Raw genomic sequence first — 18211 nt, 5'->3', positions numbered from 1 at the left:
ACTGTGTTTAACAGCTAGTATTATAAAGTCCTTAACTGTAAGCTACACTTGACCAAACAAAATAAGAAAGAAATATACTGAAGACTATTTCAGACAAAGGTAACACCAAAAAAATCAGTTTCACATACAACTGTACAGGAGATAGTTTGGTATTACCAAACAATCAAAAAAACCCCAATCCATAAGCCCCATACGTAAAAATACTTGAATCAAAATTTATTGCCAACTTCATAGTAACCTTGACAAAGTTACATGGGAGATGAGAAACTTCCCTAATCCTTAACCAACATGTTAAAGTAATTATAAGCTAATATTCTTAAATCTCAGTGACATGACAGAAACAACTTGACAATCTCCTAAAATCTTTTAAGTGTCAGACCAATCAGCTGAAATACTAAGCGAAAACAAAACTTTTGCTTATAGCAGCTGTAGAAACTGAATGTAACTAAGCAGTGTGAACATTAACTGTTTTTAATTCCTCTTCTTTATATAACAACAGCTGCTACTTCAATTATCACTTGTTCTATACAGACTAAACGGAAATTTCAGAACTGTACTTTGTTGATCTACTTGTAAAGGACTTTGCTACTTGTCCTGTTCATTTTTAGAAAATGGAATGCAGCCTCAGAATACAGTTCTGTCTCAGTAGATCAGTCCCTTATCTGCACCACCATATTTACTTGCACGGTAACAAGTTAAAATTTTACTTTTTTTTTTTCACATAATACAGTCATGACAATATAGCTAAGGAGACATAATGAACTGTATTTCTTGTACGCTAAAACGATTCACTGACTAGGGAGCAATTCTGAATAACAGTTGATCCCAGCTGCTGAAGCAGGCCAAGGCAGAGGATGATAGCCACATCATGTTCTTTGCTCTGGCAGCTCAGTGAGAAATGGATTACCTAACTGCACCCAAGCAATAAGTGTTCTAACAAAAAGAGAAACGTAGTTTCAAAACAGCTTTTCAAAAGCAAAAGTGCCTTTTCAGAAAAGGCATCTAGATGCTGCCTATCACATACCTTTCTAAACTTGGTACTTAAGACTAACACTAGCAAAGCTTTATTTTTCAAGTGTGCAACCCATTCACACATTGGTCAATTCTCCATTGAGGTAAGTGGGGAAGAGAGCCAAAGGAAGGGAAAACACGGTGGCCAGCTACAAGCTAAATGAAGGAGGCATGGATTCGTTAGGAGCACATAATGAAGGGCAAGGACAGCCATGCACGACGAGGGGCTCCGAGTACTTACCAAGGGGTGGGAAAGAGCGGACAGGGCTTGTGTCCCTGCTACTTTCACGGCTGGCCTCCCGACTGCACCCCTGACTCACACTAGGCCGAGGAATGCGGCTGCCTCGCGCTAGTATGATTCAGGGTACAGACAAACAGAAGCACAGAAGGGAGAAGACATAAGAAAAGTTGCAGTTTTAATGCAATTCTGTTTCGCAGTAAGATCACAGATGAATTTCTAAGAAATGACATTGACGATTGTGGCGTTTTATAAGTCATAACCTTTCCTACACACTTTCCTGATTGTGTTGGATTACTCTAAGTGTAGCCACTTCAATGAAATTATTTCTTTGCACAGCATAAAATGGGAATTTACCAACTCTTTACACAATGGTTGAAAGACCTTTTGGAAAGGATGGAGAGAAAACAAACAACATTTGAGTATTGATTCAGAATTTGGGCTCAAGAACAAGTTAATCAACAGTAACGCGAACAAAGAAACTCAAAGCTTTCTAAAAGGGGGAAAATAAAAAATTAATGCAACTAACATAAAAATCAAAAGTACAAAATAAAGAACAGCAGCAATACCATTAAAAACAACTGATATTTTTCAATAATATTGTTTGCCATAAAGTGTAATCAGATTATACTGTGAGATTTAAGACATATAACATTCATTTTAGTATCACAGCAGTATACACATGCACGCACACATATGTGAAAGACACACACAGTAATGAAGAAAATATTTTCAAAATGGTATCACACTTTAATTCAATGGATGTGGGTATTTTGGGGGTGGTGAAAAAAGTGAAAGAAGGTTTAGAAAAGGGAGGTGAGGTAAGGAACTACTGCATTCTGACAGCAAAAAATTAAAGTTTCAGCTTCAATTTAAAACTGTCTTGTATATCAAAGACTAGCCTCAGAGAACGGCCACATTTTAGATTATCAGTATATATCAGTACATATTCTATTTTTTTCATCCACCTATAACTATACAAGCTGTAGATATCCCTCCCAGCACTTAGCTACAAAGAAACCAAGAGTTATTTGGTGATTCTTACCTACTGACAACCTAGAAGGACTAGCTTCCCTACTGCATCCCTGACTTCGTGGGATTTTGCTTCGCTTTTGTGCAGCTGCAGGATTCACCAACACTCTCTGAACTCCTGTGTTCATAGTGGAAAGTGTGGTTGTTGTCAAAACTCTTCCAGGAGACCCAGATCTACTGCCAGCTGAAGATAAAATGAATAAATATAAGTAACAGCGTAAAAGATAAACAATCACGGTTAAAAAGAAAATAATGCTTAAAGTTAGTAGGAAAGTGGTGGTACATTGAAATGATCAGGAAAAATTTACAAGGTAAAAATATGAAATAGAATGCCTTGGTCCAAGTTCTTCCAGTGCTACATACAAGGTTGTTAAAATTATCAATGCAAGGAAGTACTTGACATGGTATTTAGCACTAGATAACCTCAAGAAACCATAAATAATATTTCTGGACTTCATCAAGAGTTCCACTGTCCCTAACACAAACACTGCTGTGTTCCTATTTTTTTAAGTTATGTGGTCTCACTAGTCACATTTTCTACTAAAAAAAGAAAAAATTAACCTCTCAGAAAGCTAAAGGGAGCAATTTTAAACTAAGCTATTTCATCGCTATCCCAGTTCTTCCAGTGTAACCAATGTTATAACAAAACAACATTATTTTCCTAACATTTAAACTCTTCTCCCTTGCTTTTAATAGCATGGGGTCTTCAAGCACAATTCACTGAAGTTAAATAAAACGTCACTGAAGGCGATTCGAACACTTACATTCATTACTGTGGCGGTTACCTCACAAATTAGAGAAAATCTTCAATTAGTTTTAAACAAGCTAAAAGATTGGTCAAGACATATTTAAGTGTTTTATATTTCTGTTAATCAAAACTGTACATTACAAAGTGCTATAAATGTCCATGATACTGTCCATGGCTACCAGAAACTGGGGTCACTGATCCCTAATTTTGATATTTCAGTTACAGAACATTAAAGTTCTAAGTCATAACAAAGAATTCATTCTTCTCTAGCTATAACGGATTCATGCCACCAGCTGATATAAATATACAATTTCCAGCTGTAGAATTCAAGAAATCTGACCAAATAAAAGGCAAAACAGAATTTCAACCAAAGATTAATTACATACTGATTTGAACCCTTCCTTAATCTTTAAAAAATAATCAGGTAACTGTATGACCACAGCGATGCTATCAGATTAACAGAGTTAACATGCAACATCTCAAGTGAGTTTCATGGGTTACTTCTTATGAGGCATATTTAAAAAAAGATACAAGTTGACTAAAGCTTGACTATATGGGAAAAGAAACAAATCCCAAACAAAATAAAATATATGCTGGGTGGAAGGGAGAAATCTAAAACAATGTACCATGCATATACTTTCAGATTCATTGTTTGAATTCAAACTTGAAATGATTATTTACTAAAATCCCTTTTCCAAACTATGGACCTATTCAGCAGAAATGATAAATAAAATATTACACAGCCTGGAAAAAACAAGCACAACTTCTACAGCAACAAAAGAATAAGCAAAGCTATAAAATTGCTGCAAAAATTAAGGGTTTGGAAGTTTCTTAATATCAGGGTACTTCAACTTACACCTGATATTACTATGCCTTCTTCCTGTTTTCTATCTCTAAAACAATAAAAACATTGTAAAAGTTCTCAGTGTGCCAGAGAGTTGTAGGAGATTTTCTTCAATAGGTCAGAAACCTGAAAAACTTAAACTCTTCTCAGAATATACAGAAGAAATGCAACCTCTCATTCTAATACTTTATCTTTCTACAGCCAGAACTGCAAAGTGTACCACTGGTAGCGTAAATAAACCAAATGAAGCTTAATATCCTGAAAACATTATGCTAGTAACAGCACTGGTATACTCTTGTCAGCACTACTACCAGTAGTACATCTAAGTCAACTGAATGATGAAAGAAAGATTACTAAGGCAGTATTCCAAAATGACAAACCCCTCCCACCTCTACTGTTTTCTACGTAAGGATTACATCCAATTAGTCATGTGCAGCACAAGGAAAAAAGCGAGCCAGAATTTCTGCTGAATAGGGTCCTTAAATGAGATATGTCAAACAGGTGATCAAACAATGATGTATACACAAATTCTGTAGACTCTTACCACCAATGGGGTTAGCAGACTGTGATCCTGAACAAGTGTAAAGGCAGGATTAGGGTAGGGATTTATAATCCATGAAGAGGGAGGGAGCAGAGCAGATTAAAAAATGGATGGCAAATGGAAATAAGAAAGCTTTAGTCATTTCACACAGGAAAAAAAGCTGCAAGGGGGTTATGCTAAAGCAGTGCTTTTAAGTAGCTTCCACAATTGAAGAATTAAACTTAGATGCTATGTACAAAGCAGATGAAGCAAAGCTGCACAAGCAAATTACAATTCTTCAGCTTTCTAATCAACAATTCGGTAACACTGAAGAATTAAATTTCAATTAAACATGAAACTGTAGCCTGCATATTACTTTAAAAGAATATTGCATTGCCAAAAAGGCTCAAGAAGTTCAACAGCTGAACAGAATTTACACACAAGATCAAAACTTTTTTTTTTTTTTTGAGACACAACAGTAAAGGAACTGAGCTGCAAGTGCGGTGGATGATCAAAAAAAAAAAAACAAACTCACAATGGCACAACTGAAAAGACTTGCATAGAATTTTAGGGTTTCCTCTTTAAAATTCATCTGGAGTATAAAAGTAAGAATTTGTTTCCGTTCAGAAATTCTCTGAATGAAGACTGTAATGCAATTTTAGAACACCGTACTGAATTACCTGGCAACCAAACAGGAAAGGAGAGGAAAAAAATGTAACCATTTTTTTCCATAGATAAGAATAAAATAATGAGACATTTACGTTATGATAATTTAAAAATAGAAGAGGAAGAGTAAAGGGCTTTTGAAAGCCTATAAAGGTATTTTTTAAAAATCATTCAAATTTGCAAGTCTTTCATAAAATGATCTTTGAACAAAAGATAGCTGTAACCCAAAAATTAACAAAAGCATCTGTGCTACAGTGATTTTTAAAAAATAAAAGCTTAAATCTAATATGAAGCTATTCTCTCATTACATAAGCTGGGGAACTAAAACAATCCCCTGTATGGAAACATCAAGCATCACTCTTCACACAATGCTGTGAAAATTTTCAGTCACATAAAGAAGCATCACCCAAATAGCTGGCATACAGTGCCTGAGAATTCTCCTTCGCCTGTCCATTTGTATTTGCCCTGTTTATCTTCCTTAAAACATCTCAGAATTCTTGTTCTCCCCCACTGACAGGTTATAGTGAGCTACTTGAGGCAATCGGTTCTGAACAGAAGTAGTAATAAAAGGCTGTAAAGATGCATTCATGCATTTAATTTTCATACATCATCACACGTAGTCAGATCTACTTATCTCAATATCAATTTAACTTAACTCTTTAGATATTAATACTGCGCAAAAATGAATTCTCTTGGAAAAAAACCTCTGTCATTATTAGTAAAAAAGCTGAATAGGCTTCAATTTGTTTCTCTGAATATACAGTTTAGTTAATATTATATGACAATGATCATCACTAAAGTCTTATCCTGCTACCTAAATTTAACCCCTCCCCCAGACATTTATCAAACATGTTCACTTTTTAAGAATATACCAAAGCTATTCAAATTAAGAAGGTATTTTCAAAAAGTGTTAATTCACAACTTTCCTACCACTAATGAAAAAAAAAGTGTTACAGACACTGTTTATAGCTTTTTATAGTGGGGGAAAAAGTGATTTGACGGAACTGCTACCTTCCCTCCCTTTTAAATTATTAATTCACTTGTTCTTTGCTTATGATATAGTGTAGGTATCTTAACACTGAATATGTAAAACAAGTTTTGCACAACTTTTGTTACAGCCAATAACTAGACTTATTTTTAAGCTCTCATCTCACATACACTTGTGGGATTAGAGCACTGTCAAAACTCTTAAGGGAACTGCTCTTATTGGATTTTATTATGTTATAATTATCTGTTCACAGTGTTTTAAAGCTTTATTTCACAAAACCTGCAAGCCCTCAATCAGGTTTGATCCAACTGTACTTGTTGGAAAATAAAGTAATGCAAAACTAAATGGCAAGTACTCTAACAGGAAAAAAACCCCAAAAAATCCCAAACTCTTCTATCTGCATTTTAACTTCTAAAATCATTCTAATTATGATGAATGTAGTCATTGCTACGAAGACAAATGTTTCTGCCATTAAACACATTATTAAGGTGTTTTATTAAAACAAAATGGATACGGTTAGTGATAGCAAAATAATTGTATTGGAAATTTCCAATCCGGTACAATTTACTGGGTTTAGAACTTGACAAATTACAGGACTGGGTAGTTTATTTTAATTTTATTGTTAACTTGTCTTTCTTTTATTAATTTCATAGCATTTCACTTAATTATACAAAGGTAGGAATCTGAAAATGCTACAAGCGTAGTCAGAAAATGTCTGTTGGAGACATCAGATCTGTGGACAAATTGCTGTAGGTCAGCCAGTGCCAAAGAATGTGAGGTAATCAGGTCTTTTTAATTACTGACAGAGCGCTTGGCTAGATGTGAAATGTCGCATCTGCTTTGGTTACTAAACACACATAGAAAATTACTGTGGATTAGCTGACACACATTAAATCGGTTGTTTTAACCCTTTGACTCAACATAAGCGAAGTAACTGATTGTAAAGTGAAGGTTTAGTATTCTGAAGTAAAGGTAATAGCTGTGGTAAAAAAAAAAAAGCTAGGGCAAGTGCCTAGCTTCAAGTGAAAATGGTATTTCTGGAAAAAATGTAGACTTATTTAAAAATGAAAAATTAGGTTTTGCAGGTAATGTTGAGGATACCATTCAGCCTATATATTCTGCTACATTACTTGTCCATGTGTCATGTCTAAGTTTACTGGTCTTTTGTGTTGGGGAGGTCAGAAGAGGGGGGGAAAAGAATGTTGAGAAGTTATAATTGAAGACAGAATTTAAGGGTAGATTTCACTTCCTGTTACATTATCTAATTTAATTGGCAAACTAAGACCCAACCTAGTATTATGTCCAGAGAAAAACAACATGAATTAGGAAAGCATGCAAATACCACTGACCCAAAACACTGAAAAAAATACCTTCATTTTGGTCTGGCGATGATGAACCTAAGGCACAGAACAACAACTCAGTATGTAGCTTTTCTTTTTAAAATTAACTTTGACTGTAGCCATTGGTCAATGAACATATGTTTAAGTATTTGGCCTCTTTATCAGGTATAGCTGACAAATAGAAAATACATACGCTGAGATTGTGACACCACTTTGGTTCTACTCCGTCCTCTGGAATCTGTTTTAGAATTTCCAATACCAACAGAAGGGGTTGAAAGCTTTGTTCGTACACGACCTATAAAGGAAAAATGGCATCAAATCAGTTTGTCACAGTCATGTAGGAAGCAAAGCAACAGCAGCATATACTAATATTTTATTAGGTTTCTTCAGATAAAATAAGCGCAATGTAACTCAACTGGTGAAAATTCACTTGGGATAATTAGTAGAAATCTGAACACCTTGAAGGATTTAATAGTTAATACTTCTCCTCTCATGCTACATGTTTCAGTAAACATTATCCCTTTACCACTCTGATCTAGCTAGGTAGTTCTTTCTTCCTACATAAATAGGTTGATTACGTTAAAAAAAGGGAAGTTATTTAAATACTACAGGCAATGCAAATGCTAATGTGGCTCTATCAGGTACAGTCTTCTCATGATTACTTGTGGTTGTAATTCTACTTTTGCTGTCGTAAAACTACAGAAATTATGTTGACCCTTTTCGAATTGAATTCTGAGTTTTCTTCCTAACTTCGCTCCTCTTTTTAGAATCTGAATATTTCTATTACTGAAGATTCTACTGTTTTCCTGGCCGTGGTCATATAGAGTCCTAAAGGATTTATCAAACCTTTTACAGCATTTTGTAAAGTCTAAGTACACTTCAGTACTTCTCAGCAACAACATGATATAAAGAAATACTACTGTCCTAAGCAGATAAAAGAACCAAGGAAGACACAGGTTAGATTCACTTCTCTCTCAAATGCCAGACCCTCTTGGGTTTGGGTTAAACCTTTCTGCATTGTTAGTCATGTTCCTCAAATCATTCAGCATATACAATGGAATTACAAAAGAAGGAAGACCCCAGTTGGATGAATTATAGGTAACTGAAAGATCATTCACAGAAGAAAACAGTGGAGAAAACGTTTCCTAAGCCAACCTCTCAAACAACAGAAAAATGAAATCAAAACCAAACCCACGCTAACCGTAATTCTCCTAAGTTGCAAGAACAAAATCCCAAAAGTCTGTACGGGGTGGATCTAGCTCAACAAGTAGTCCACTTTTAAACCCAGCATAATTAAAATATTTTCTAGACCTGCAGAGTCAATATTGGACAGAAAAATTAAGTACAGTCTATTATTTATTTCTAGCCTCTTTAGGTTTGCCACAGCAGAATTTGGAGACCAACCAAGTTAATATTATTCATCCAAGTAGAGGGAATAGCCATAGATGAGAGTCTATAAGAAGAGAATCAGGATAAAGGAGGTTATTCACTAAGCTATTAGAAAACAATACGCCAGCAAAAATGGTTAAATTGACTAGTCCAAACTCTACTAGTTATCCCCGTGCAATGGCAATGTTTTCCCACTGAGTGCTGTGAGGCTGCAAGGCATGTAACTGCATTGAGAACTTGGCCCAAAAACGTAGGAATACAGAGTGCCACTATTTCAATAGTATGTTAAATTATCACTTGGAACCTGGTTCAATTTTATCAATGTAAAATAAACCAGTTTGTGTCTGTGAGGCAAATGAACTGTTAACTCATTTGGAGTCTCTACATTCCATTCACTAATGACAGGTTTAAATGTTAATAGCATACTGAAAATTAGCTCCCAAGTCTCGAAGAGATGAAGAATAGTAGCACCTGCTTCCCAGAGCATGAACACATTTGATGAAATAGTCTGAGACGAGATTTGCTTTAAAAAAACAAATGCAAAATTATAAAGCCCCTACATTTTGACACCAGAAATGTTAAGCAATGAGACTTAGACTGCAGATGAAAATTACTTGAGAAATAAAATAAAAGCAAAAGAATTTTAAAAATACTACATGACAACCAAGTATTAGATGCATAAGCTGTCTGTTATGAACCTCCACAAAGCCCCAGAAAGACCATATTCTACTTTCAAAGCTTAATTTGTATCAATGAAAATATGAAGCTGAAAATATTAGCTAGTCTAACAAAATATTTTCTTACCATCTTCAGAAGCTGTTCCTAAACAGGAAAAATAATAAAATACATGATATTCCAAACAATACTGTGTCTCTCAAATTCCTTTTTGAGATTAATCTTAGGAATCTTGACAAATTTTAATCAAGTCAAGATAATTAAAGCTTTTGCATTGCAACTCCATAATTGAACGGAAGCAAAATTATCAAGAAATATCCATACTACGCTGTCAGGGATTTACAAGAACACTATGCACAGTACTGCCTTCCAAACTTGTTACAAAAACACACATAAAAACAATCAATAGAAAAAAATTACATTTATGAGATAAGTCAAAAAAATGACACAACAGATCAAAACAGACAATAAAAATACAGAGTGCAAGCTCTTCTGAAAATATAAAACATACCATTATACATAGCCTCAGAGAAAAACACAAAGACAGTGTTTCCCACACTGGACAGTGATAACTTGATAGGAACTGCCAGCCAGGAGGATTTTTCTGAATTAAGCCCATGATTATTTGGAAGATCTACATGCACAAAATCAAGTTTTGCTCAGAGAATTGAAAGGAATATAAGCTTGCTGAAACCAGAAAACACTTGAACAAGTATGCCAAGCTTAACAAGGCTTGATTTTGACAAAAGGAGGGTCAGACAGGTCTTCTTCCTGACATCAGTACCTAGGAATTGATGGCAAGCTGCCTAATTGGCAGGCCTTCCCTCTCTAAGTTACTTTGAAACAAATCTCATTATGGAATAAAATATACATAAAAATATTAAATGCCCTGCAAAAAATCAAAGAGTACTTCAGTTTTTGTTTTCACACTCTGCTGTTTCTGCCTTGCAAGAAAATACAATGATGAAAACAGCTGTTAGTGTCTTTGGCTAGCCTAAACTTAACTTTCTCAGCAAATCTGGCTAGGGCTTTCTCAAGTTACAGTATCTTCAAGGCAGTATTTTTTAAAAAATCCCTCTAAAAAATCAGTTCAGTGTAAATTTTGGTGCTTCTTCACAGAAATCAGTTACAGTAATACGTATGTAGCAGTGCCTCAAAGTTTTCCAGATCAAATTTGCCGATTTGTTAAAAAAAAAAAAAAGCCAAAAAACCGCACAGCCAACCACCCAAACCCTGAACTACCCCTCCAAATCCAACATTCTTCCAAGAGCTGGATCTTGAAAGGCAGATTTTATGTAACACCTAAGCCAGGCTAACAGATAGCTGTTCCTAGAAGGGGTGGTTCTGTTTCTCCTTCCTCATAACCCTTGTGCTACCACAGAAGGGTGGCTAAAGGCTTACTAGTAGCTCCAAAAGCTAAATAACAGAATACTATACAGTTTTATGAAATCAGTTTTATGGAGTTTGTTCACCTACAGTGACTGATAATGGAATATTACAAGGCACGAATGAAAGAAGTAATAAAAACATGTGGACAAGGTTAGCAGGAAAAGGAAAAATGATTAGTTCCTCCTGGTGGCGGGTTAGATCAGAACAGCTATATCCAACAGTTGGAGAACAAAGCTGTGTTCATTCCATCTTGCACATCATATCTACAGATACCCTTTAGAAAACAAAAACCCCTGTTACTCTGATCAATTGTGTAGCATTTCCCCTACTACTTTTAAATAGATACATGTGCAAAATCATGAGCTGTGGCTACTAAAGAAAAAGCCTGCACGCCTGGTCCTAAGGTGCCGGTGACAACGCGCAAAAGCTCAAGATTAAGTGTTTAGCACAAACAGTTATAAATAAATCCTATTACATGCAACATAAGGAAATACGATGCAAAATTAAGTGATAGAGACACTATTCCCCTGTAAACCCCTCCTCATTTTATTAAAGTAGGCTTGCCATCTTCAGTGCTCAAAAATGGCTCAAATTCTTTCAAAAAACATCTGTGCTTTAAAATTATTCAGAATTCTGGGTTTTACAGATCTACCTTCTTACTGTTTTCATTTCTATGAAAAATATCACCTGCTTTGCTTCCAGTAAACTACTCACTCTTCAAAACATGTACCTGTGTTAATACTGTTAATAAACACGAACTACGAAGTAAGCATCAAACTAGTGTTTGCACAAACTTTTAAAGTGCTTGTTAAGTGCCCCCAAGCAATAAATTAGAACTAGAATCTTTGGGCATCCAGCTGGGACTCTGAGCATCAGCTCAGAAGCTGGTGAGGCATTATATGTGAAGCACTATATGTGAAGCATTATTTGCTTACACCTGAAACAGAAAACTGCTATGAGAAGCCTGATTCTCAACTGCTTTGCAGTCCCTCCATGTGTTTATAATAGGGTGAAATAAGAAAAAGTAAGCACTAAAACTTAGGTGGAAGACTTGGTAACCTATTTTAACAGGTAGGTCTTCCCAAATGATTCTTTAATTGAATTACATTGTATTACAGGATTTACAAGCACTTAAAATTATATAGGTAGAGTAGATTTTTACAGAGAAGAGTTTAGTAGTATTTTTTTTAATCCTCAGTTATGTGGTCAAGCATCTTCTCTCCCAGTGCTGTTCTGGCAAGTAAAAAAAATTGACTTTACATGTTGAACTATGAAACATGCTGGAACTAGACTAGTTAAAAAGCAGCATGTATTGATTACAGAATTGCTCTGTAGTTAATTGAGCTTCTTTCAAAAAATATGAGTAATGCCCAATTTCTGATAAAGTTTCTGCTGCTGTACAGATCAAACATTCACAACATTGACAAATACAGCAATAACACATACAGTGAGACATCAAGATTACATAGGGGTTAATGAAAACAGCATAGTAATTTGTTAATGAACAGACAAATATATTAAACATCAATACTTTTACATAAAAGACACTTTATTAAATATTTAAGAGAATTAGAGGACAGACTAAACAATTTCTTACCATCCATCTTGTCAGAAGTATCCTCTTTGTTGAAAAAGCAGGCAAAGAAACATGGAAAACTTAGTGTGTTAGCATAAAGGTGTTCACAGTAGAGTCATAAAACATTAATTAAGGAAAATACATTAATATTAAATACAGCAGACATGTTTATCTGATTCATGCATGTATAAGCTAACTTAAGTAAAGTTGGTTTCTCTCAGTCCGAGGTACAAAATTACAAAATAGGGTACAAAGCACCTTGGAGAGGGATATTGAATCTCTCTATATTACCCAGATTTGAGAAAACCCTTACAGTAAAACATTTAGAAATGCTTTCATGCTTGGTGTAAACAGTTACTGAAGCATCAGAACATATTTATATCATTACTGACAATATTTATATTTCTTATGAAATTTGCTACTGAGTATGAAGCATGTCCCTCCTGTGACAAGGACCGGAGGGAAAAAAATACCACAGTTAAGACAGAGGACAAGTGGGAGAAAGTTTCACTCTGGTTTAAAAGTATTAAATATTTACCAGTTCAGCTGGAAGGTAATGCATAAATATTCTGACAGTAACAATCAAAATTAAAATATTTAGCATGAGACATATATAATTACAGTTCAAGCCTCCTCCTCAACAAGGACATTAATACTTAAGGATGTCCAAGACAGCCAACATTTAAAATAACTAGAGAATGTCCTCCTGCTTCCAGAATAGTCTTTTAAAAAATCATAAGCAAGAGTTCTTCTATTAATAATAAAAAGGGAAGAGGTGGTTGGAGATAATTATAGATTACTATGCTCATAAACTTGTGGCCCACTGAGGCTTTGAATTTGGTAGCTGTTTAAGCAAAAGGTGGATGTTTCTCTGCAAGTAAGGGTGAAAATAATTCAAACTCTAGGAGACAATGTTATCTATTTTGGTACTAATTGCAACACCTGAGAGATGTGGAAAGCATTATGGAAATACAGTAACATTTTCCAGACCTTTTGTCAGCATTATCTTGAAAATTCTGTCATTTAACTTCACATATTTGGGCTAGTACAAACAAGCCACTTAAAATGAACAGAGGTGAGAAGTTTACAAATTAGCCCATCTTCTGAAACATGGCACTTGCTGGGATTCACATTCCATTCATTTTAAGGTTACCTTTTGACAACTAGGAATAAACAATATTTTCAGGTGGATTCCATGGTCTCTCCACAGCGAAACAAACAACAGTCACACTCTCTACATGGGGAAGAGTGGACAGATATGTGCCATTTAAACTACCTTACCACAATGCAAAAACTGTTAGGAGACTCGGCCAAGATCAGTGAAGCAGTACTGCTTCTGTGACTGCAAACAAACCTTGGTCTCCTAGGCTACTGCTGCCCCTACACCGTCTGCTCTAGGATTTGACTTTACTAGACACTGCCAGTATTGCGTTATTTTGCCATTTCGAACAACCATTACACTGTTCTCCAAAAGCAATTGCATTTGGTAGCAAGGTAAAGCTTTCCAGCAACCCAAATCCTTCCCAAGAATATTGCTTATTATTCGTCTTGTCCACCCTAACTCACCAAATCTCTAAACTACATAGAATAAGCCATTTCTTTATTTCTGATATTTTCCTGCATAGAACCACCACTGTTTACTTCACTGAAAATCCCTGTGCCCTTCTCAACCCTTGCTTACATAAGTCTGGGCATGAATCACATACTCCTTAAAATGTTCTAAAGCAAACTGATAGTCTAATCAAGAGCTAATTTTCTGTGAAACTCTTAAGATCAAAGTAGTCCCTTCATTTCAGCAGCATGAAGAAGACAGATTAACAAAGCAAGATTTCTCTCGTTTTCCATTTGACTTTTTTTTCCCTTCTGCCACTGTGCTCTGTGCCAGCTTTTACTTCTCACAGCAGCTGAACTCCAGCTTTGTCTGAGGTTCAAAATCTGTCCTGTTGCACAGCAAAACAGACCAGGCAATAATTGGAAAATAATCACCCCACATATTTCAGGTTTTTAGGCATTATGTTAGGAGGAACTGAGAGTTCCCATGGTTTGGTTCGGAAGGGACCTTAGAGATCATTTGGTCCCTGCCATGGGCAGGGACACCTTCCACTACAGCAGTCTGCTCCAAGCCCCATCCAGCCTGGCCTTGAACACTGCCAGGGATGGGGAACCCAAAACTTCTCTAGGGAACCACAGGCGTGTCCCCTCCATCAAGCAGCCTAACGTTGGCATCCACCTGCTACCCCAGCATGTTCTGCTGCCCCTTCTGTGGGCACCAGAGGGAGCCCACACCCAAAATCGCTATTCCAAGAGGAAAGTACTACTTTAACTCAGGAACACTCACACTCACAAAATTAACACTAAAATCAGTGCTGTTCAAACCCTTTCAAGTAGGCCCTGATGAAAAGAATCAATTCATTTGAAATAGCCTTTAAATTAAATTTTCATTTTAGAAAGCACAACCAAAACCTTTGAAAACCATAGCCTACATATGTGCTAACATCTCCCCAAACACAAGGTAAATCAGAAGAACTACGCAGTTTCTTTGTCTTTTGTGATCACCTATGGCCATACTGACATTAGAACATGTCTCCCTGGTGATCTAGCTGGCACGTAAGCTGAGAAGAAAAACAACAGTTTCGTGAACATTGAACCTTGCGTCCCCCCATTACCATCCCTACAGCACGGATAACCTAAAAAGAACAAAAATATGCCCATATTCCTTTACTGTCCCCACTTAGTGGAGATTCTATCATCCACACCACCAACACTATCAAATTCTTGTTTGCATTCTTATAACTTCTAGCACTTTCTATGTTTAACAGCAAGCATTCCTATCAATCGAGACCGTCACCTACATAAAACATATACACATAGTTCCACCGACATCCTCAGAAAGAAATCTATGAACTCAATGTTGTATATTATCACGTAAAACACTTCTGTAAAACATTTCCTGCCAGGATGTTTCTTTGGCCTTGTTGTAAAACAGTCAGCTAAAGAGCTGAGAAAAATGGAAAATCAAGAGCCCTGACACTCATTTCCCTACTGTTTTCAGAAACAAAAAAATCATGATCATCATATGCTGTTAAGTAAAGGTACTTAGTATTAATTCGAGATTAAGACATTTAAAGAGCATAGTATGAACACGTTCTTTGCATTGGCAATGTTCCACAAAAAGAAAAATAAAACATCTAGCAAAGTCTGTAACTTACTTCAGAACATGATCTCTTTTGCCATACTCCCAATACTACTAAAAATGACAACAATTTTTCAAACATATAAGTCTTGTGCTGTAACTTTTTGACCAAAAACCTCACAAAATATTTCCCAGCAGAGTGCAGATGTTCCCCTTACCTAGCGAAGCGTAGGATCCTGGAGGTAGACCAGCAGCTGACAAGCGCCCGGCTCCAGCTGTCTGTCCAGCAGCGTGCCGGGCCTTCGCGCCTGCGGCAGCGTTGACATCGATGTCACTGCGAGACCTCTGCAGGGTTCCAGGGCTTGGAACACCCTTGCTGCTGCCTGAAACTAGCAAAAAAACCAACCAACCAAAAAAATTACGTGTAAAAGGCTAACATATTCTACTATCACAACATACTTGCAGAAAGCAGAGAAAACTATCTAAAATGTTTAAGTGAAGTTAAGAAACCAAGTAATTACAGAGAGTAAAAAGCAAACTAGACCAGGTGTTGCCATGAAATGCATATAAAGGACAGTCTGTTTTACAGTAAGTACTTATCTTCATTCTGCATGAAATTTTAGCATTATTTAATGCAATTGTGTGTTCCCTCCATAGTACAAATGAACGATTATGTGATTTATTACATTAGTAAATGCTTCACAAACATAAGAAAATTCACAGCATCCCCTGAGTTACTGAAGAAAATATTCCCACACTTCAGCTAAGACAAAGCCCCAGGCAAGCTGACTGCATACTCTAAAAAGCTTTAGGGTCTAATGTTCTGTACTTTTGTATTCTCCTACTATTATTTACTGAATTTTAACTACTCGCTTCAATTAATTTTAACCATTGTTTCAGGCCTTCAAAACTTGACTCCCCTTCACAGTTTCAGTATCCAAAAAACAAGCACTCTCAATTACAGGCCATTTGTAAAAAGCAGCTCAATGACTTACTCCGCAAGGAGTTACTAAGACAGTGAAAAGAGACTGAAGTTATTAAATTAGGAAAACTCAAGACAAAATTAAATTCTTTGAATCACAAATATGTGGTTTGGTTTTTTTTTTTTTTTGTTGTTTTGTTTTTGTTTTGTTTTTTGTTTTGTTTTGTTTTTTTTTTTTGTTTGTTTTTTTTAATAAGGAGCAACAGCTACACGGGAACAGATGAAAGGGACAATGAGTCTTTTATTTCCAATTGATGTAAGACTAATAATCATGAACAGACCAAAGAATAATGCTTTGTTTCTTTGAGAGTGACTGTTCCATGACAAAACTCCAGGAGAGATGATCAATTAATAACAAATTATGTCTTATACTTGCAACAACTGAAACTACATAAAATGCGAAGCGAGTGTGAGGCAATATTAGCCCCAGGTACAGTTTGTAGCAACACATACCATTATTTAACTTGGAAACAGGGTAAATGCTGAGACAGTAAAATTTTAAGCTGCATTTAGAACTTTTAATTCAAAGAATATAAAGATCAATTACTATACACTATGCCATATTGCTACCACCTTACCTCTGCCTGCAAAACTTGCTGGACTGGCTGCAGACCATTTAGAAGATAGAGGTCGACTGAAAAAAGTCCATAAACCCAATAAGTAAGTTCCATGTATCAGATCCAAAAGTCAACAAAAAAAAGAGAGAGAAAAAAAAAATCTTCTGTTTTTTCTCCCCTTCAACCTTCTCAGTATATTTTAGATAAACATTTTAAATACAGAATGATAAGAAAAACAGAATCATCCTTTATGTAAAATTACATCTTCATCACAAAGCACTCATCATTCACTTACAGGCACACTCTGCTAACAAAGTTCAGGCATTACAGACTTGGTCACAGAAACATTTAAGATAGTCAGTACAACCACAGGCCTGATCATACAAATCAGTTCTCAAACAAAAATAGGGGAAGCTAATCAAAAAGCTTTATTTACAACAGAAATGAAGTGGTGTTTGCAGTAACAAGAAAAAAAAGATGTACAACTCGTAAGCCTCTTCCAGTCCTGTATGTCTCAAGAATTGAGTTACAAATTAAAAAGGGAAAAGTTGAAACTTCCAAGCAGCTACACTCCATTTCCCCTCTTCAAATGTTAGAGGCTTCTACAACCTACAAAAGGAGAAAAATCCCATGTCTTTTTCTCTATGTTTTTTCTTAATTTCCTTTTTATTGCAAAACCAAGCAAAATCATTTTGCCTACTCAAGTTTAACTGCGAGCACATCCTTCGGCCTGGTTCGGAGGGTAAAATGCAGCCAGAGAGACCAGGGAAAAGCGAAGGACTACTAGAAGAAAGTATGATAGTTTATTCATTGGTTGAGTATCTGAAGGTTTGTGTTTGCTGAAATAGTTGAATATTTCATCAGTAGTCAAATTATAAACTGAGTCAGAGTCACAGCTTTAGTAAAAATAATCCCTCTCTACTTTTAAACCTAAGAGCAGAGAAAAAAGAGATACCTAATATGGTATATTTATCCCAGTTACCAGCTCAGGTGCTCAAGGATAATATAGAGGTCAGCACCATTACCTATCTCCTCACAGAAGATCATGTATTTGCAGCTGATTATGAATAAATCTGCTTTTCTGACATTATTAGCTAGTGTTTTGAAGCTATTCTGATGCAAG

At 35.8% G+C, this 18211-nt stretch overlaps 1 protein-coding gene across 30 annotated transcripts in view; it reads right to left on the bottom strand.

Moving 5' to 3' along the window:
* The window catches only part of CLASP2 (cytoplasmic linker associated protein 2), a 142521-nt gene that overhangs the window by 40405 nt on the left and 83905 nt on the right, over nucleotides 1-18211 (bottom strand). For 8 of the 30 annotated variants that reach the window (XR_005566127.1, XR_005566131.1, XM_039388304.1 and 5 more), the window contains 9 exons: nucleotides 17110-17165; nucleotides 15768-15938; nucleotides 12438-12461; nucleotides 9581-9598; nucleotides 7581-7682; nucleotides 7418-7444; nucleotides 4418-4444; nucleotides 2295-2465; nucleotides 1253-1360 (listed from right to left, as the gene is read on the bottom strand). Coding sequence is in view for 23 of the 30 variants with exons in the window: in XM_039388304.1 (XP_039244238.1) it covers nucleotides 1253-1360; nucleotides 2295-2465; nucleotides 4418-4444; nucleotides 7418-7444; nucleotides 7581-7682; nucleotides 9581-9598; nucleotides 12438-12461; nucleotides 15768-15938; nucleotides 17110-17165 (704 nt within the window). In the remaining 7 variants the exon portion in view is untranslated. The remainder of the gene's footprint in view (nucleotides 1-1252; nucleotides 1361-2294; nucleotides 2466-4417; nucleotides 4445-7417; nucleotides 7445-7580; nucleotides 7683-9580; nucleotides 9599-12437; nucleotides 12462-15767; nucleotides 15939-17109; nucleotides 17166-18211) is intronic. The other 22 variants (XR_005566132.1, XR_005566133.1, XM_039388311.1 and 19 more) reach the window with 10 other exon arrangements.

The sequence above is a fragment of the Pipra filicauda genome, unplaced genomic scaffold, assembly GCF_003945595.2.
Source record: "Pipra filicauda isolate LSUMZ 115617 unplaced genomic scaffold, ASM394559v2 scaffold62_size3274119_pilon, whole genome shotgun sequence".
NCBI classification, from domain to species: Eukaryota; Metazoa; Chordata; class Aves; order Passeriformes; family Pipridae; genus Pipra; species Pipra filicauda.
This window is presented reverse-complemented; position numbering and strand designations above follow the sequence as displayed.